This window comes from Equus asinus, chromosome 3, assembly GCF_041296235.1.
Source record: "Equus asinus isolate D_3611 breed Donkey chromosome 3, EquAss-T2T_v2, whole genome shotgun sequence".
NCBI lineage: Eukaryota > Metazoa > Chordata > Mammalia > Perissodactyla > Equidae > Equus > Equus asinus.
In genome coordinates, this window is record NC_091792.1 from 41495747 (window position 1) to 41511540 (window position 15794).

Here is a 15794-nt window from a genome sequence, read left to right on the forward strand (position 1 = left end):
CAAACACCACCACTTACGCTATGAAGTCTTCCACAGTCCTCTCCGGGAAAATCAATGGTCTCTTCCTCTGTGCTACACCAACTTTTTGCTTGCACCTCGATTACAGCATTTCTATTACCAGCTACTAAAGTGGAAGTCTTGAAGGACAGACACATCTTATTTGTCTATTTCTTGAACAGTATCTAGTGCAGAACTTTGCAGAAGATGCACTCAAAAACCGTGGAATAAACATACATTAAGTTAAATTAAGACTTCAAATCCTTTAATCCAAAATTATCAGTCACAGACACTAGTTTTTAAAGGAATAAAAAAAAAAAAAAACACTGTTCCTCTCAAAACATGTCCTATTATGGTAAGCAGTTTGGTAAGTTAAAAAAAAAAATGTGTCTTTTAATAAAACTGACAAAATATTCTATCTTTAGAAGAGTTATGTTCAACAAATCTCCATATGCTTGATAACTGCATCTTACTTCCTAAGATCTCAAATTGTTTATTTGAGAAATAAAAACACGGGCAGGGGCAGTTTATTGTAAAATATGAAGCAGCAATGATTCAAGCACGTGAGTTTCTGCTTTATATTCCTAGCCAGAGCACAAAATGACTGGATATCCTCATAAACGCCAAGCTAAGGAAAAAAAAAAAAAAGGAACCACCATGAAGACAATGCCACATTAAAATCTCTTTCTCTTGATAATTTCTGGCTTCCAGCTGACTGGATGAGTTTCTTCTGTCTAAAAATAAAAAAGTAATTAAAACAAAGTATTATTAGTTTGCTTCATATTTAATAAGTTCCATTCTAACAAAAATAAGGCATGTGTTCTAAATTATATTACTTGGCATTATACATTTAGCAGTTAACAATTTTAGCAACAGCAGACAAACTTTTGGCATTATCTGAATCTAATAAAGGAAGAATGGGTCCACTACAAATTCAGTTTATCGTTTTTCATCTCAAATAAAATTGCTATTTACATATTCTAGTAACACCAAAGCTTATGATTCTAGAATTAATTTGCATAGCAATCTATTTATTTGCTGTTATTCTTAATGCAAGATTTTCCCAATTAACTATAATAAAGAAAGTTGGGATAAAATTAGAACAATCTATGGACTTGCTGGCATCAACGAAACCATTACAGAAATCTACTAGCAGACACTATTCAACATGACAAACACTTTAATACCATAAAGATTATTTTCCCTTCTGATAACTTCAGTAACTTTAACATGAGAAAACACTTGAAAACTTGGTATGGCTGATTTATTTTACTTTAAAATGTCTGTGAAATAGAGAACTTACCGCTGTATCATCCTCTCTGTATACTTTAATGGTTTTATCAGCTTCAGCTGTTAGTAACCGACTTTCAGACTGGTCAAAAGCACAAGCAAATATTCCTGATTCACTGTCCAAAGACCCAGGCTGCACAGCTGCATGAACTCTCTGGAAATTGTAGCCAGTTCTCCAGTCCCAAAGATGCATAGTGCCATTGTCAGCTTAAAGGGAAAGATGTAGTTAAACTTGGTATCTCTTCAACAATTCAGCTTGACAAACATTAAGTACCGACCATTAGCCAAGCATCATGGTAATAACTGCAAGTTATAAAGATGTATATGACATAGGCACTCAAACTTCTCTTAATGTTGGTTTGTCCACTTCATTTGTGCTTAATTCAGAATTTACTATAGATCACAAAAAGCAGCACAAAATGACATCCAATTCCAGAATAGACAACCAAACTCTAGGCAATTCCCAGCACAAATCTCTAACTTAGATTTATCATGTGTGAACTCAAAGAAGGCTAAAATATGAAATATGCTACATGTATTATGAATATACATGAACATTCAAATACACATCATCAGGCAAAGTTCTGCTATAATACTTAGGTGTGATGGCTTAGAAACTTCACAAATGTTTACTCATTCACTAAAAAAAAAAATGACTGACTAAAACATATTTATCATAAAAGTCTTATTTTACCTCCAGATACAAGCACTCCATCAGAATTTACTGTCAATGTGTTAATAATAGCATTATGACCAGAAAGATTTTGAATGAAACTTCCATCAGGGAATTTCCACTGTTTTATGTTATCTGGAGAACCAGATGCAAATGTGTAACTGAAATAAGATTAAAAAGAATTAACGACAAAGTAAACCAACTTAAATAAAATGGTGGATTTAAAAAAGCTTATTACGGTTGCATTTTGCATGTATACTCACTGATCTGCGTAGTTTTAGTAAAATACTGTCATACCAAGAGGTAAAAATATTGAGACATCTGTTTCAAGTTACTTAAGATTTTCAATTTTAAACGTATTTTAAGTCCTAGATTAATGTTTTATTGTCCCCTCATTCCCCAATGCTCTACACTGAGCTAGACCAATAAATGGGCAAAGTCCTAAATTCACAAACAGGGCAAGGGGTTCTGTACCTATCCTGGAGAGAAGGAGAGTGAGAGAGGGAGAGAGAGAGGAAAACAGGAAGAAAGGGAGAGAAGGACAGAAATAGAGGGCAAGAAGGAGAGAGAGAGAGAGAAGGGGAGTGAGGGAGACAGGGAAAGAGGAAGAAGGAGAAAGGGAATAAGGGTAATGGGTGAGGGAAAACAGAAAAGAAATGAATGTGATCAGAAAAGCGTCAGGGTGACATGATATAACAAACAATAGGTTGGGATACTTTGCTCCATCTCTTTGAATATCCTAACTATAATGTTCATGGTTTCTACTTTTTTCCCCTATGTATATTAACTTCTTAAGAATTAAACTATTCTTTCAGTGTACAATAAGATGTATGTCCAAAACATTAAATCTAGCTACTACTAGCTTTTATTTTGACGTGCAGCTTTCAACCATGATTTATTCATACTGTTCTCATTTGACATTATCATTTTTCACCCTGTATAAAAAGTTCCTCATCTTACATAAGGCATGAAGAAAAATACTACATAGGGAAAATAACAGAAACACACATTCATTAAGTGGCACAGGTCTGGAAATGACAGTGGCTAATTGACTACCAAAGTAGTACCAATGCTGGTATTTCTATACTATACTAAGACTTGAAGAAAGAAGCTAATTAAGAAAATACACTTACTGTCTTGGATGTAAAACAACAGCCCTGACTGATTTTTTGTGATTTGTTAATGTGACTCTTGTTTTTCCAGCCACCAAATCCCATAATCGTATTGTAGTGTCATGGCTTCCTGTAATGAAAATACATACACATCCCCAAAACAAAGATCAGGAAAAAGAATGTGAAAGTTAAATAAAACATGAAGCCTTCTTCCATAGACACATATAAACTAAATAAAAGTCATATCGACTTTTGGCTAATTGCTTCAAAAATTTTATTTAAATTTAATTCTTAAAAAAAAGGTAATAAACACGACGCCTTCTCAACTGAACAGCTAGAACAAATGTTGAGTAAAACATAAAACAAATACATGACATTATCCGTTAGTGGAGGAGAAAGAAAAAACTAATGATTTTTTAGTTAATAAAATACATCAAGTGAAGGAATTATTTTCTAGTCTTGAAGATCCATTGTTATGAACCTTATTTTAAGCAAGACAAGACTCAAACCAGCTTTAAGGTTATTAGTCTCACAGTGTTTTGTCTTCTAACTTCAGTTTCCTACACCAGTAATTTTGATACTATGAAACAATGCTTAACTGTATCTAACAGCATCATCTTCTAATCAGACATTACATGATTCTGTATACGACATTCTATGACACGTAAAAAGTATGAGATAAAAACAATCAAATGAATTGTTAGATTTTAAATGCACAAAGAAACACTGTACACAGAAACTGACAAAGCAAGAGTCACAGTGAATATGAAAAGTACATGTGTAATCATAACACATTCTGACACGAACACACGTACCAGTAATAATCTGCGGTTCTGCAGCTTGACACCTCACTGTCGCAACTGCATTTGTATGTCCAGATAATGTGTGTACACTGGCTTTAGTTCTCACATCCCAAATCTATAAAAACACAATAGACATACTGGCAAAGAGAACAAGCGTTCATATCTCAGGCAGGTAACTGGATCAACTGAAGGCTGGGAATTTACCAGATGATTGTGCCTCAGTATAAAGAAGAAAGTGCTTAAATGAAAGATAATGATCTGTAAGCTGGCAGGGAATGTAGATGGGAGGCAGCTGATGGGGAAAAAAGCTAAGAGATGAGGGGACTGAAAGTCTAAGAATGAGTATAACGGGACTATTTAATGAAAGAGCTAATGGACAATAGTTGTGGTGACAGAATGCAATGTGAGAATGTCACATTTCAGGGGCAGGGCACTCCTAATAATAACCCAATAACAAACACGGTGAGGGCATAGAACTGAAGATGAAGGTGGAAAACACACAAGTCAAGAAACTGAGGGACCAGGTTATTGGTGGGTCAAGGCAACTAACTTTAATTCCCTGTCAAACAATACTCGACTGCAATACCAAATACGCATACTGTAAGATGCAACATATTTACAGATGAACACAAAGCTCTATTCCACTTACCCGTGCAGTTGAATCTCGACTACAGGTGACCAGCACATCGATTGTCGGGTGCAAATCCAAACCATACACTGCACTTAGATGTCCATGATAGTGCCTTATAACCTAAAAATAAAGCAGGAACGATACAATATCTCTACTAGAAAGAAAAACAGTGGCTTATGATGTTTTAAATCCTTAACTCCAAACTTACTTTGTTATATTCAAGATCCCAGCATTTGACTTGTTTGTCTTCTCCACAGGAGAACAGGTAGGGGCTCCTCGTGCTCACTATCACACCACGCACTGTACTGATGTGCCCAGTTAACGACAGCTTTAACTTGCCACTAGCCAAGTCCCAAATCTGCAATCAAAGAATAATTTTCCTTGATTGTTTCAAAGCAAATTTCTAGAATCTTGATATTAAAGTTAAGTCTTCAAAAAGTGAAAGATATAAACATATACAAATTTAAAAATTTGCAAAACAACACCCCCACCAAAAATGAAAGCAGGGAAAAAATAGAACTGAAAGGTAAGCTCAAACTGGGAAAGTATTTGTAATAGATGACAAAAGGTTAATATTCCTAATATATAAAAGATATCACTGATAACAAAAGTATGAATACCACATATTAAATTAGCCAAGGATAGCAATAACTTGAAAAAAAAAAAAAACCTATGCTTCAACCTAAGTGTCCATCAATGGATAAAGAGATAAAGAAAATGTGCTGTAAATATACAATGGAATACTATTCAGCCATAAGAAAGAATGAAATCTTGCCATTTGAGACAACATGGATGGACCTTGAGAGCATTATGCTAAGTGAAATAAGACAGAGAAAGACAAAAACTGTATGATCTCACTTATATGCGGAATCTTAAAAAAAAAAAAACAAAAACTAAGCTCATAGATACAGAGAATAGATTGGTGGTTACCAGAGGCAGGGGGTGGGAGATGGGTGAAGGGGGTCAAAAGATACAGGGGGATGTAATGCACCGCATAGCAACTATGATTAATAATACTGTACTGCATATCTGAAAGCTGCTGAGAGTTAGATCTTAAAAGTTATCATCACAACAAAAAAAATTCTGTAACTATGTATGGTAACTAGACTTGCGGTGATCATTTGCAATATATACAAATACCAAATAATTATGTTGTACTCCTGAAACTAATATAACGTTGTATATCAATTATGCATCAATAAAAAATTTTAAAAAATCCTAAAAGCAGCTTTATAAGAGATCAAAAAGCTCAATCTCACAGGACATTTTGTATATACAGTTTTTAAAAGATTAGATACCCATTTCTGCTTATCACATTAGTAGATATTTTTAAAGACACACAATCAATATGCTAAAACAGATCCTCTCACACACTGCAAGTATGAATTCCCCCATTTTTGAAAATAATTTGTACTTTGGGTGTCAACTTCAAAAACATTTGACCCATTGATTCCATTTCTGGGAATCTACCACAACAAAATAATTTCAAATACAGAAAAAGTTTTAGGTACAAAGATTAATTATGGCATCACTTGTGATAGTGAAAATCAGGGAACTAAAACTTTAACGTCCAACAATAGAAAACAGATTATAGAATACCTAAATGATATAATATTACGGAACCATTTAAAAAGGTGTTCAATTTCCCACAGGAATATGCCTTTGATACAACGTTAAGTCAAAAAAAAAGCACGGTACAGGATTACATATCAAGCAAGATCTGTACACACAGGAAAAGCGCTCAGAAGAAATGCAGTGATTCATATGCACAGAAGTAAATACTAAAGAGAAATGCATTCAGGTATCTGACAGCGGTAGGATTATGTATGGGTCAAAGTTCTTTGACACTTCTCTCTATTTTCCACATGTTTATAGATGTGCATGCTTTAATTCTGTAACCAGAGGGGAAAAAACACTTAAATATCAAGGAATTAGTGGTAGGTAGTTCGCATGTACTGTTTGGAAAAAACTGTTGTTTAAATTTCACTGTTCAAGTAGTTATTTATTTGGAACTTTTAACTGATATAAACAATAAATTTTACTCCATATTCAGATCTAAAAAAAGTCAGAGAAACTCCAAGAGCAATTCCCACCAGAGGAAATAACTTAAAACAGATTAAATTTACATGGTAAGCACAGCCACGTTTAATTTTTCTTTCTTCCTTGTTACCTTTATAGTTCTGTCAGCAGATCCCGTAACAAACCACTGATTTCCAGGTTCCACAGCAATACATCGAACCCAGCCAAGATGTCCACTGATGACCTGTATAAAAAAAAAAAGGTAGAATGGGCAGACTCATTATATGTAAGTTAAAGTCTATGCAATTTCAACTCATTACACATAAGTTAAAGTTTATTCAATCCAAGTTTGAATTGCCCCTCCCTACATCGTCAAGTGATAAGTTTGTAAGATTATCTGACAATTCGATTTTTAGAATAAGTATTAAATGATCTTCAATCAGTGAATGGATACACAAACTGTAGTATATCAATACAGTGGAATACCACTCAGCAATAAAAAGGAAGGCATTATGCATGCAACAACGCAGATGACTCTCAGAGGCATTAAGCTCAGTGAAGGAAGTCAGTGTCAAAACATACATACTGTATGATTCCATTTACGTGACACAGTTGAAAAGACACAACTATGGTGATGGAAAACCAATGAATGTTTGCCAGGGGTGAGAAAAGATGTGACCATAAAAGAACAGTGCAGGGGTGTTTTCTAAGCTGATGGAACGAACTTCTATATCCTAATTGTGGTAGTGGTTACCCAAATCCATATATCTGTTAAAGTTTATCAGCTCTGTACACCAATAGAAAGTCTATTTTACTATACGATAATTTGAAAGGTAAAATTTAATATATATATTAAACCACTTGTACCTGTACTTTTCCTACTATATACATTTTATTTTAGATCTGGTACATTTTGAATCATTTTAACTTAGTGTAATTTAAAAGATAATCAGTAGAGCCAAAGAAATGTCCTTAAACATTGTTTTTCCTCTGGCCTTCAGAATAAATGCCTCAACACTTTCCTAAATTTATTTTATCTGCTCTCCACATTTAGTAGCCTTCTGTCTGTACTTTATACTGTATTTTATGCAAAATGCAAGTATAGCTTTTACTGAAAGAAGTCTCCTTCCCAAGGTATCCTTTAAGACAGTGCCTAAGCTCCTTTCGCATGCCTCCCCAGATCACTTTACCAGTTCTCATATTCACTCCTCTTCCTCCTGATTCTACTCCTCAGCTCTGCTCAACTGGAAAGCAGTGATTACGTTTCACACAATGGAATGACATACAGATTCACTCACCCTGTAGAGCTTCCACGGTGGGTGCCACTGAGGTTTCGGCATTGTCGGGGCTTTTTTAGCCATCAGTGCAGAGTTCTTGGCATTACCACCCTCCATAACCACCTGGAAATGGAACAGATCACATTATTATTAAAGATATCTTTCCTAAGGTTTCATGTTACCAATTCAAAAACAGAAATTCAAGGAGGGGGTTTATGAAAGCTTTTTTCCTTAAATGAAGAGGAAAGGACAGCTAAAATATAACTAGAAAATGAGTCTAACATTTCTAATCAGAACTATATTTTTTCTGTATGTTAATTCTAATTTTAAAAAGCAATTAAAAAATCTCAAGAAAGGCAGAACATTAGAGTTAAGAGGACATACCACTGTGCATGGGTTCAAAATCCAGCTCTGCCAATTACTAGCTGACTGACCTTGGGTAAAAACTATGCAACTTCTGTGCCTTATTTGTAAAATGGAAACAACAGCGCCTACCTCACACAGTTATTATGAAGATTAATAGAGTAGTAAATGCTGTAGGTAAGCTCCTACTATTATTTAAGTGACTATAAATAGACTGCTGCCATTGCCTTTCATTGTTACATTTTAACATTATTGACTTACTTTTGTAAAGGAGAGACTGGTAGTTCCTTCTATTTATCTTCCAAAAAGTATTTCAGTACTACTTTAAAAGGTATACTAGCTGATATACCATCTACCCTTAGCCTCCACCCACCCATCCAAAAAATACGTAAACCCAAAAAATTCCTGCCCTTAAGCAGCTTATATTACATCCTCCTAAGGAGGCAGAAAGCCTGGGCAGAGAGACCTGTGAATGGAGGCTAAAGAAGAAATGTGGTGGGAGGACAACAGACTCGTTCACTTCATAAAGCCAAATCAACTGCAGAATAAACTGAGGAAGTAAAGCCTGCACTTATTTCAAGTGACAGCATAATAAAATGAACTGCATATTTTCAGTTATTTTTTCTACAATTACTTTGACCAATAATAACAGTAGCTGCCATTTACTTACAGATAAACTTACATACTTCTAAATTCTCATTCACATGACACTAGTTGTACAGCCCGTGAATATTACAATACTAATAGCACTCAACTCTAACTGTATAAACCAACTTAAAGTTTAATTACAAAAAGACTTTCATAGCTAACATATATTAATACAAATTTCAGAATAATATTCCTTGTGTTTTTAATAGGATAATAAAAAGCAGCATATTATCTTCATCAAATTTATTAAATATTATGTACAATGCGCCAGTACATGCAGTATATTAGAATTTTAAATTCTAAAAAATATGTCAAGACACTTGCAACTTAAATTTTAGGGCTATGTGATACTAATGCTTAGCTCAGGTTGCTTTTTACTGTAACAATTCCAAAAAAAAGCTTACTTATTTAATATTTAAGGTAAGACTCAGGATAAAGGAAAATAAGGCAATGAGTTCCAGAAGTTAGAATGGTGCAGTGTAATGTGACACAGAGAAACTCACCGAAGTCATCCCTGCAGGCTGTGAACGCTCGGAAGCCCCAGAATGTCGGAATTCACCTCCAGCAGGTGCACTACGATTTGCATCAACTCTGAGGCAAAAAAAAAATCACATTCTAAGTAATTAATGCCCCTTGTCATGCGTTCTGCAGAACCAACTCTTTACATTTTAAATTTCTATAAGCAATGATAAATGAAAATGTCATGTAATACATAAATATAAACAAATTGAGAAATGAGAAAAAATGTGAACAGTGAACTATGTTTTCAAATTTGTAATGAGAAGGCTTGTATTTCATACCTGGCCTGAGAAGGTGGTAATGCCACAGCTAAGGACTGTGCAGCTGACTCACTTGGCATTCTTTGGATCTTAGTATCTGCTGTCAAAGCAACTCCTGTTAAAATGAAAAAAATTATCAATTCCTTTTAGTAGCTATCTTTATTAACATTTACACACCTTCAAAATAAAATGCTGAAGGAAAACATACCAAAAAGGTAATGGTGATTATCTCCAGGTGGTGATATTACAAAAATTTTGATTATGTTTTGCATGTCTTTTGTTACTATCTTTTTTTACAATAAATATTGCTTAACAATACATAACTTAAAATTGATTTAATCACAAGTGGCTTAGTATCAACAAAGCCCAACAGAGCAAAGTTAAATTTCTATTATCTTGGGATATTACCTTCAGATCTAAAAATTAAGTAGTTCCCAAAATAGTAATAGAACGTTTCTAAGAGTAAACGCAAATTACTACAAGAAGCACTGATTCACCTGTACGTTCATGATGGTGAATCTTGTCCTGATAATCACTAGAACTTAGATATACTAAGCTTCCTGTCCTCCACCCTTTATACTGGTCATTCTATTTGTGTGCCAATTTCTCTACAAACATACACATCCTGGAAACTTTTTCATCATACCTGCTTCTACACTAACACATCATTTTTATAAGCTTAGTGATGTTTACATGTCTCTCTAAACCTCCAAATAATAAACTTGGTCTTTGCCTGAAGCAGTCTTCTTGTCTTGGAATTCCTAGCACAGCACCAGAAAAAAATATAGGTGCTTAAGAATGTTTGCTGAATGAACGCATGTGATATTGATTAGTACTATCTAAAAAGCTATGCCTTATCTAAAAAGCTGAGCTTACCTTATATTTTATAGGCAATGGGAATCATATTATTGGTTCATTCATGGAAATATATGTGACAATAAGACATTTTCAATATGCAACAGCTCACTTACCAGGTCCTGGTGGATACGGATGTGTACCTGTCACCAAATATTCAACTTCTTGTCCTAAAATAAAAACAAAAGAGAGAAAAAATTCATCAATGGCAAATTTATTTTACATACAAGCATCATCTCTTTTAACGAATTAAATAATATTAAATCTATCAATTGGACTTCTTAAAGTTCCCAACTAAACCCAAACCTTGGAAATAAGGTAAGTTGATCATTTTTGTTTTGACTTCTGAAAATCATGTACACAGCTATCTCCTTGACCATTTGCTGATATGATGTCAAGAAAGCTTGTACATTTGCTACATAGCAATGGTGTACAGAGAGGTCATCCTATTGAGTAACAATCCACGCTGGTTTTTCTTCCAAGCAAATGGTTTCCCTGTGGAATCTTGGATTATCTTTATTCACTACAATTTATCATCATCTTTCTGAATTTTAGCCAAAATAGATAGATGTTCTACCCATAGGTTAGGAATTTTTCCTTTAGTCTCCACTGTGACCTTCTCCATATCCTAAGAAATTCTACCATCATTATACTACCACTATTTTATCTCCTATAAGAAAAAATCCACCAACCAATAATCTCACTCACTACTTCAATAAGGAAACCCAGACTTCCATTATGCTACTGGTATAGCTATTAAATAGAGTATGGGTCTAATTAGTCCTTCTAGGAGGGGCATTAATAAGACATTTCATATTTCTGTTTTTAAAATTCACATATAAGTCCTGACACTTCTGACAATGCCATACTCACCTTGATTGGCAGGATATTGTTTATGACCATATGAATCCGATGCATTCTGAGGGCCCTTCTCTTTAAAATTTTCTTTTGAGGAAGGCATATGCAACACAGGACCATATTCATTACGCAGCTTGATTGCCATTTTTCGTTTGTGACTATTTAAAAATTATAAACATTAAGAATGTATCTTTGAGTACTTTAAACATATTCACCAAAGTAAATATACTCACAGATAGCCAGGAAACAAGTACTTAAACAGTTTAAGTTCACCTAATCATGTAGAAAAAGTTTCTATTAAGATTTTAAAGTTAGAGAGTATTTTAAAAAGCTCAAAATTTCCAAGTGCATTTCCACACTTTTGTTCACAATCTACCACATAGCATACATTAAGTCTAAGTAATATTTCAGTTTGTTAACCAATCAATATAAAACTTTTCATGATCAGAATCAAGGGTCTAACTGACTTAAAAATACACAGAAACTAAAATACCCTTAAAAAAAATCTCAAAGTCAATAAACTTTCCTTCAAATGTCTAAATATAGTAAAAGCTCTACAGTAACCTTTACTGGATATGTATCTAAAAAGGTTAGTCAGAACTAATCAAAGTACTTAATTAGTTCAATATTTTAAAAAGAAATGCACTTATTATACTACTTCTAAGAATAGTCTACTTTATAAATTAAATATAAATGCTTGTTTGAGGAATTAAGTTGATTTTAAAAGAAGGTAAAGGACAAAGAAGGAACACTGCACATAATGCAATCCCAGACTGGAGCTGGAGATGTAGAACCAAAAATATGCCACCACTCAAAAATCTTCATCATACTAACGAGAAAAGATGGGAGTAGAGGTACTGGCCAGGTACAATTTCAGCTCAGCAAGGCTCTGAGAGCAGCGGGAAGCTGAAAGCACATACAAAGTGATTGATTATAAAATATAACACCTAAAAGGGACTCTCCTAATTACTGGGTATTTGTAAAATGCAATTAATTAATGGGAGTTTTACTGTAAAAGGCCAAAAAATGTTAAATCAGCTTAAATTATGCCCAAACACCACTCACGTTGAATAAATATCCTATTGTCAGTATTACTCACTAATCTTTAAAGGTCCCCCTCGCCCTGCTCTCTTCCCCCAGTATTAGAAGTTTAAATATTCTAGCCATTGAAAAGGAACTATACCTACCTCTCTTCATCCAAAGGCACAGGTTTTCCATTATCAGCTACAAACATGTCATGGGTTCTCTTCAGTGACCTGAATACAAGTGTGTGCACAGAATGTTTCTGTACCTCCTAGAAAGAAAGAGTGTAATCACATATCTAGCTACAAATTACATATATCATAACCTAAATCAAAGTCAAGTTAGTTACATGCTTTACCTGTTTAAATATGTAAAAAGCTTTGCACTGCTCACCACAGCTATGTGTAGCAACCTACAGGAGGCAAGTTCAGGGAAGAGGAGGAGGCTCCTCTTTGGCCAGAGCCCCACGTATACCACCTGAGTGATGCCTGAGATCCATTTATTCAATAAATATTTACTGAGCACCTACCAAATGTCTGGCAGGTACTGTGCTAGAAGCTAACAAGAGAATGATAAAAAGGCAGTCATTGTCTCTGTGCTCAAGAGGAAACACAAATAAAAATAAGCAAAATAACTCCACATTTTGATAAGTGCTATAAAGAAAACAAGCAAGGGGCTGAGACAGAGAATTGAAGAAGAACTTAGGATAGTTACTAAAGATCTCTCTCAAGTGTTATTTAAGCAGAGAGGATGTTGGCCTTGTGCAGAACAGAAGAAAGAACAATCCAGGCAGAAAGAAAACGCCATGTACAAAGGTGTTCAGTAAATGAAACAAGGCCAGGAGACGTGCAGCTGTGTATGTTCATTGAGAGGGTGGGTTGTGATGCAAGATGAGGTTGTAAGAGTAGCCAAGATCCAGATCAGGTAAGTTCTTTTAGACCACTGCAACAGTCTGTATTTTTGCTCTAGTAACATAGGGCCAGTAAAGAGTTTGAAGCAAGAAAAGCATGATCAGCTTACATTATAAACAGATTAATTTACCGGGGTGCGGGGGTAACAAAATGGAAGCAGAGAGACCAGCTGGGAGCTAATGCACCAGTCCAGGCGAAAGATGATGCTGGTCTGAATTAAGCTGATGGCAGTGGGTATGGACCAGAGTCAAGAAATATTTCTGAGATAAGACAAACAAGGTTTGCTAAGAGAATGGCTGTTCAAGCCAGAGAAACACGCAAAAATTTAAGACTGGCAGACTTTCCTGGGGGAAGGGCTGAACTAAGAGATAACGTGAACAGCAGAGAAGATGGCCAGTCTTCTAGGTCATAGAATCACTGAATGTACCCCGCAGGGGGCGAGTGCCAATGGTGGAATATCAACATAAGTCCCGCCTCCGAGGACAGTGCCCAGCTCAAGTGCTCAAGGATCAACTAAGGACGGGAGAAATTATCTCAGGCTTCCCGCACGGACGGAACCTCCACTCGAGCTCTCCTCTAGCCTCTCTCCCTTCCTGAAAACCTTAAAAGACTCCCCGGCCTCGGCCCAACAGGCTCCCCTCACAGCCTCCACTCTTCCCAGACTCCCGACACCCTCGACCCACCAAGCCCGCCGCCAAAGTAAACCAGTCGGGAAGCAAACGACTCCTGAGCACCCAAGCGTCACTCTACCTCGACCATGATGCTGCCGGGTATCTCGCCACTCCCGCAGAAAAGAAACACTAGTCCCCAAGGGAGAAACCGCCGCCACCACTGGGCAGCCCCTTCCGGAATCGGGCGCTCTGGCGCCGGATGTGACGCAACTTCGCGCAGGCGCGCTGGTCACCCGCAGGCCTTCTGGGGTCGAGAGGCGGGCCTTTCTCCTGGGGACCGCCTCTGGGGCGGAGTCTCGGGACTGAGACGCGGAGGCTGCTGTAATGTATGCGTGCAGGATTTCGCTCACCTCTTTGAAGAGTTTTTGAAGTAACGTCGCGTTGTTCTCAGCCTTAAAGTTTCGGTTTAGGGCTGTGGTTGCGCTGTATTCCCCAGAAGATTAATGCGTTTTCTTCAGAGAACCTAAACCATCAGTTCCAGGGAGGGTCTGGAGAGAGTGAACCTCGGCAGCTCTAAGGCTTTCCCGCCGCCTTGCCCTCTTTGGGGGTCCCCTCCGGGTTTATGTCGCCTGATTCCACTACTTGGCTAAACTTGGCGGGAAGTATTTAGACGCTTTGGAGCCAGGCGCCTAAAAACGATGCCTCTTACACTTACACTGTTCACTAAACACTTCTTCAGTGAGTATTGCGGAACGGTTGTTTCAATTTGAGAACTTTTGCAAAAGATTTTTTTTTTAAGAGTTTGTTTTTCCTTTTTCTCCCCAAAGCCCCCAGGTACGTAGTTGTGTATTTTTAGTTGTGGGTCCTTCTAGTTGTGGCATGTGGGATCCCGCCTCAGCATGGCTTGATGAGCAGTGCCATGTCTGCATCCAGGATTGGAACTGGTGAGATCCTGGACTGCAGAAGCAGAGCACGTGAACTTAACCACTCAGCCAGGGCTGGCCCCTGCAAAAGATTAACAGCATATGACAAAACCCCAAATTTATTTTCTGCTAATAAATAGTTTTTTTTTTTTAATCTCTCAAAATCGCATAACCCTTGTCCATTTCCTAGTTGTCTGCTGGTTAATGTGGCTTCAATAATACCAGGGTATAGCTTTTCAAAGCAGGTGTAAGAAAGACACCCCTGGAGCCATTTTTATTTAAACACATCCCGGTGCCAAAGTATTGGTATTTTGTTTTGTGTTCTACACAGGTAAAATCTGCAGTTTGCAGTCAATCCTGCCCAATTATTTTTCTATGTAAAAAGAAAAACTGGGGACCGACCCTGTGGCCAAGTGGTTCAAGTTCCACCTGCTCTGCTTCAGCAGCTTGGGGTGCGCAGCTTGGGAGCCCAGGTGCTGACCTACTGCACTCATCTACCATGCTCTGGAGGTGTCCCACCTACGAGGCAGAGGAAGATTGGCACAGTTGTAAGCTCAGGCCTAATCTGCCTCAAGCAAAAAAAAAAAAGGAGGATTGGCAATGGATGTTAGTTCATAGCTATTCTTCCTCGCAAAAAATCAAAACAAAGCAAAAAAAAGAAAAATTGGAAGCTGGCCCCAGGGCCGAGTGGTTAAGTTCTCATGCTTCACTTTGGCGGCCTGGAGTTCCCAGTTCGGATCCCAGGTGTGGACCTACACAGTGCTCATCGAGCCATGCTGTGGCAGGAGTCCCACATAGAAGAACTAGAAGGACTTACAACTAGGATTTACAACTATGTACTGGGGCTTTGGGGAGGAAAAAAAAAAAAGAGGAAGATTGGCAACAGGTGTTAGCTCAGGGCCAGTCTTCCTCCCAAAAAACATTAAAGAAAAGCTACCATTAAAAAAAAAAGGATAGTGTTAGACATTTGCAAACTTGAATAGACAAACATTTAATTGGCTCTGCTTGTTCCTTAACCATA

The 15794-nt window shown here is 36.7% G+C and overlaps 1 protein-coding gene across 2 annotated transcripts; it reads right to left on the reverse strand.

Moving 5' to 3' along the window:
• Positions 1-240: 240 nt before the first annotated feature.
• PLRG1 (pleiotropic regulator 1) lies at positions 241-14128 on the reverse strand. Of its 2 annotated transcripts, XM_014843862.3 has the most exons (16): positions 13990-14128; positions 12493-12599; positions 12140-12211; positions 11321-11463; positions 10564-10617; positions 9614-9707; positions 9317-9404; positions 7824-7925; positions 6677-6769; positions 4715-4864; positions 4525-4626; positions 3888-3990; positions 3094-3202; positions 1982-2121; positions 1301-1494; positions 241-731 (listed from the first exon to the last, which is right to left on the reverse strand). In XM_014843862.3, the coding sequence occupies exons 4-16, from the start codon at positions 11448-11450 to the stop codon at positions 672-674; spliced, it is 1419 nt and encodes a 472-aa protein (XP_014699348.1). In that variant the 5' UTR covers positions 11451-11463; positions 12140-12211; positions 12493-12599; positions 13990-14128; the 3' UTR covers positions 241-671. The 2 variants fall into 2 exon arrangements, with proteins under 2 accessions (XP_014699348.1, XP_014699343.1); XM_014843857.3 differs by lacking the exon at positions 12140-12211 and having other exon boundaries at positions 13990-14109.
• Between the last annotated feature and the right edge of the window lie 1666 nt (positions 14129-15794).

Bases quoted from the DNA above. Each gene is read 5' to 3' on its own strand.
- PLRG1 (XM_014843857.3), bottom strand. The intron at 9,708-10,563 runs GTAAGTGAGCTG...TCATTTTAACAG, and splicing joins TCCGTATCCACCAGGACCTG to GAGTTGCTTTGACAGCAGAT. The intron at 4,865-6,676 runs GTAACAAGGAAG...CTTTGATTGCAG, and splicing joins CTGCTGACAGAACTATAAAG to ATTTGGGACTTGGCTAGTGG.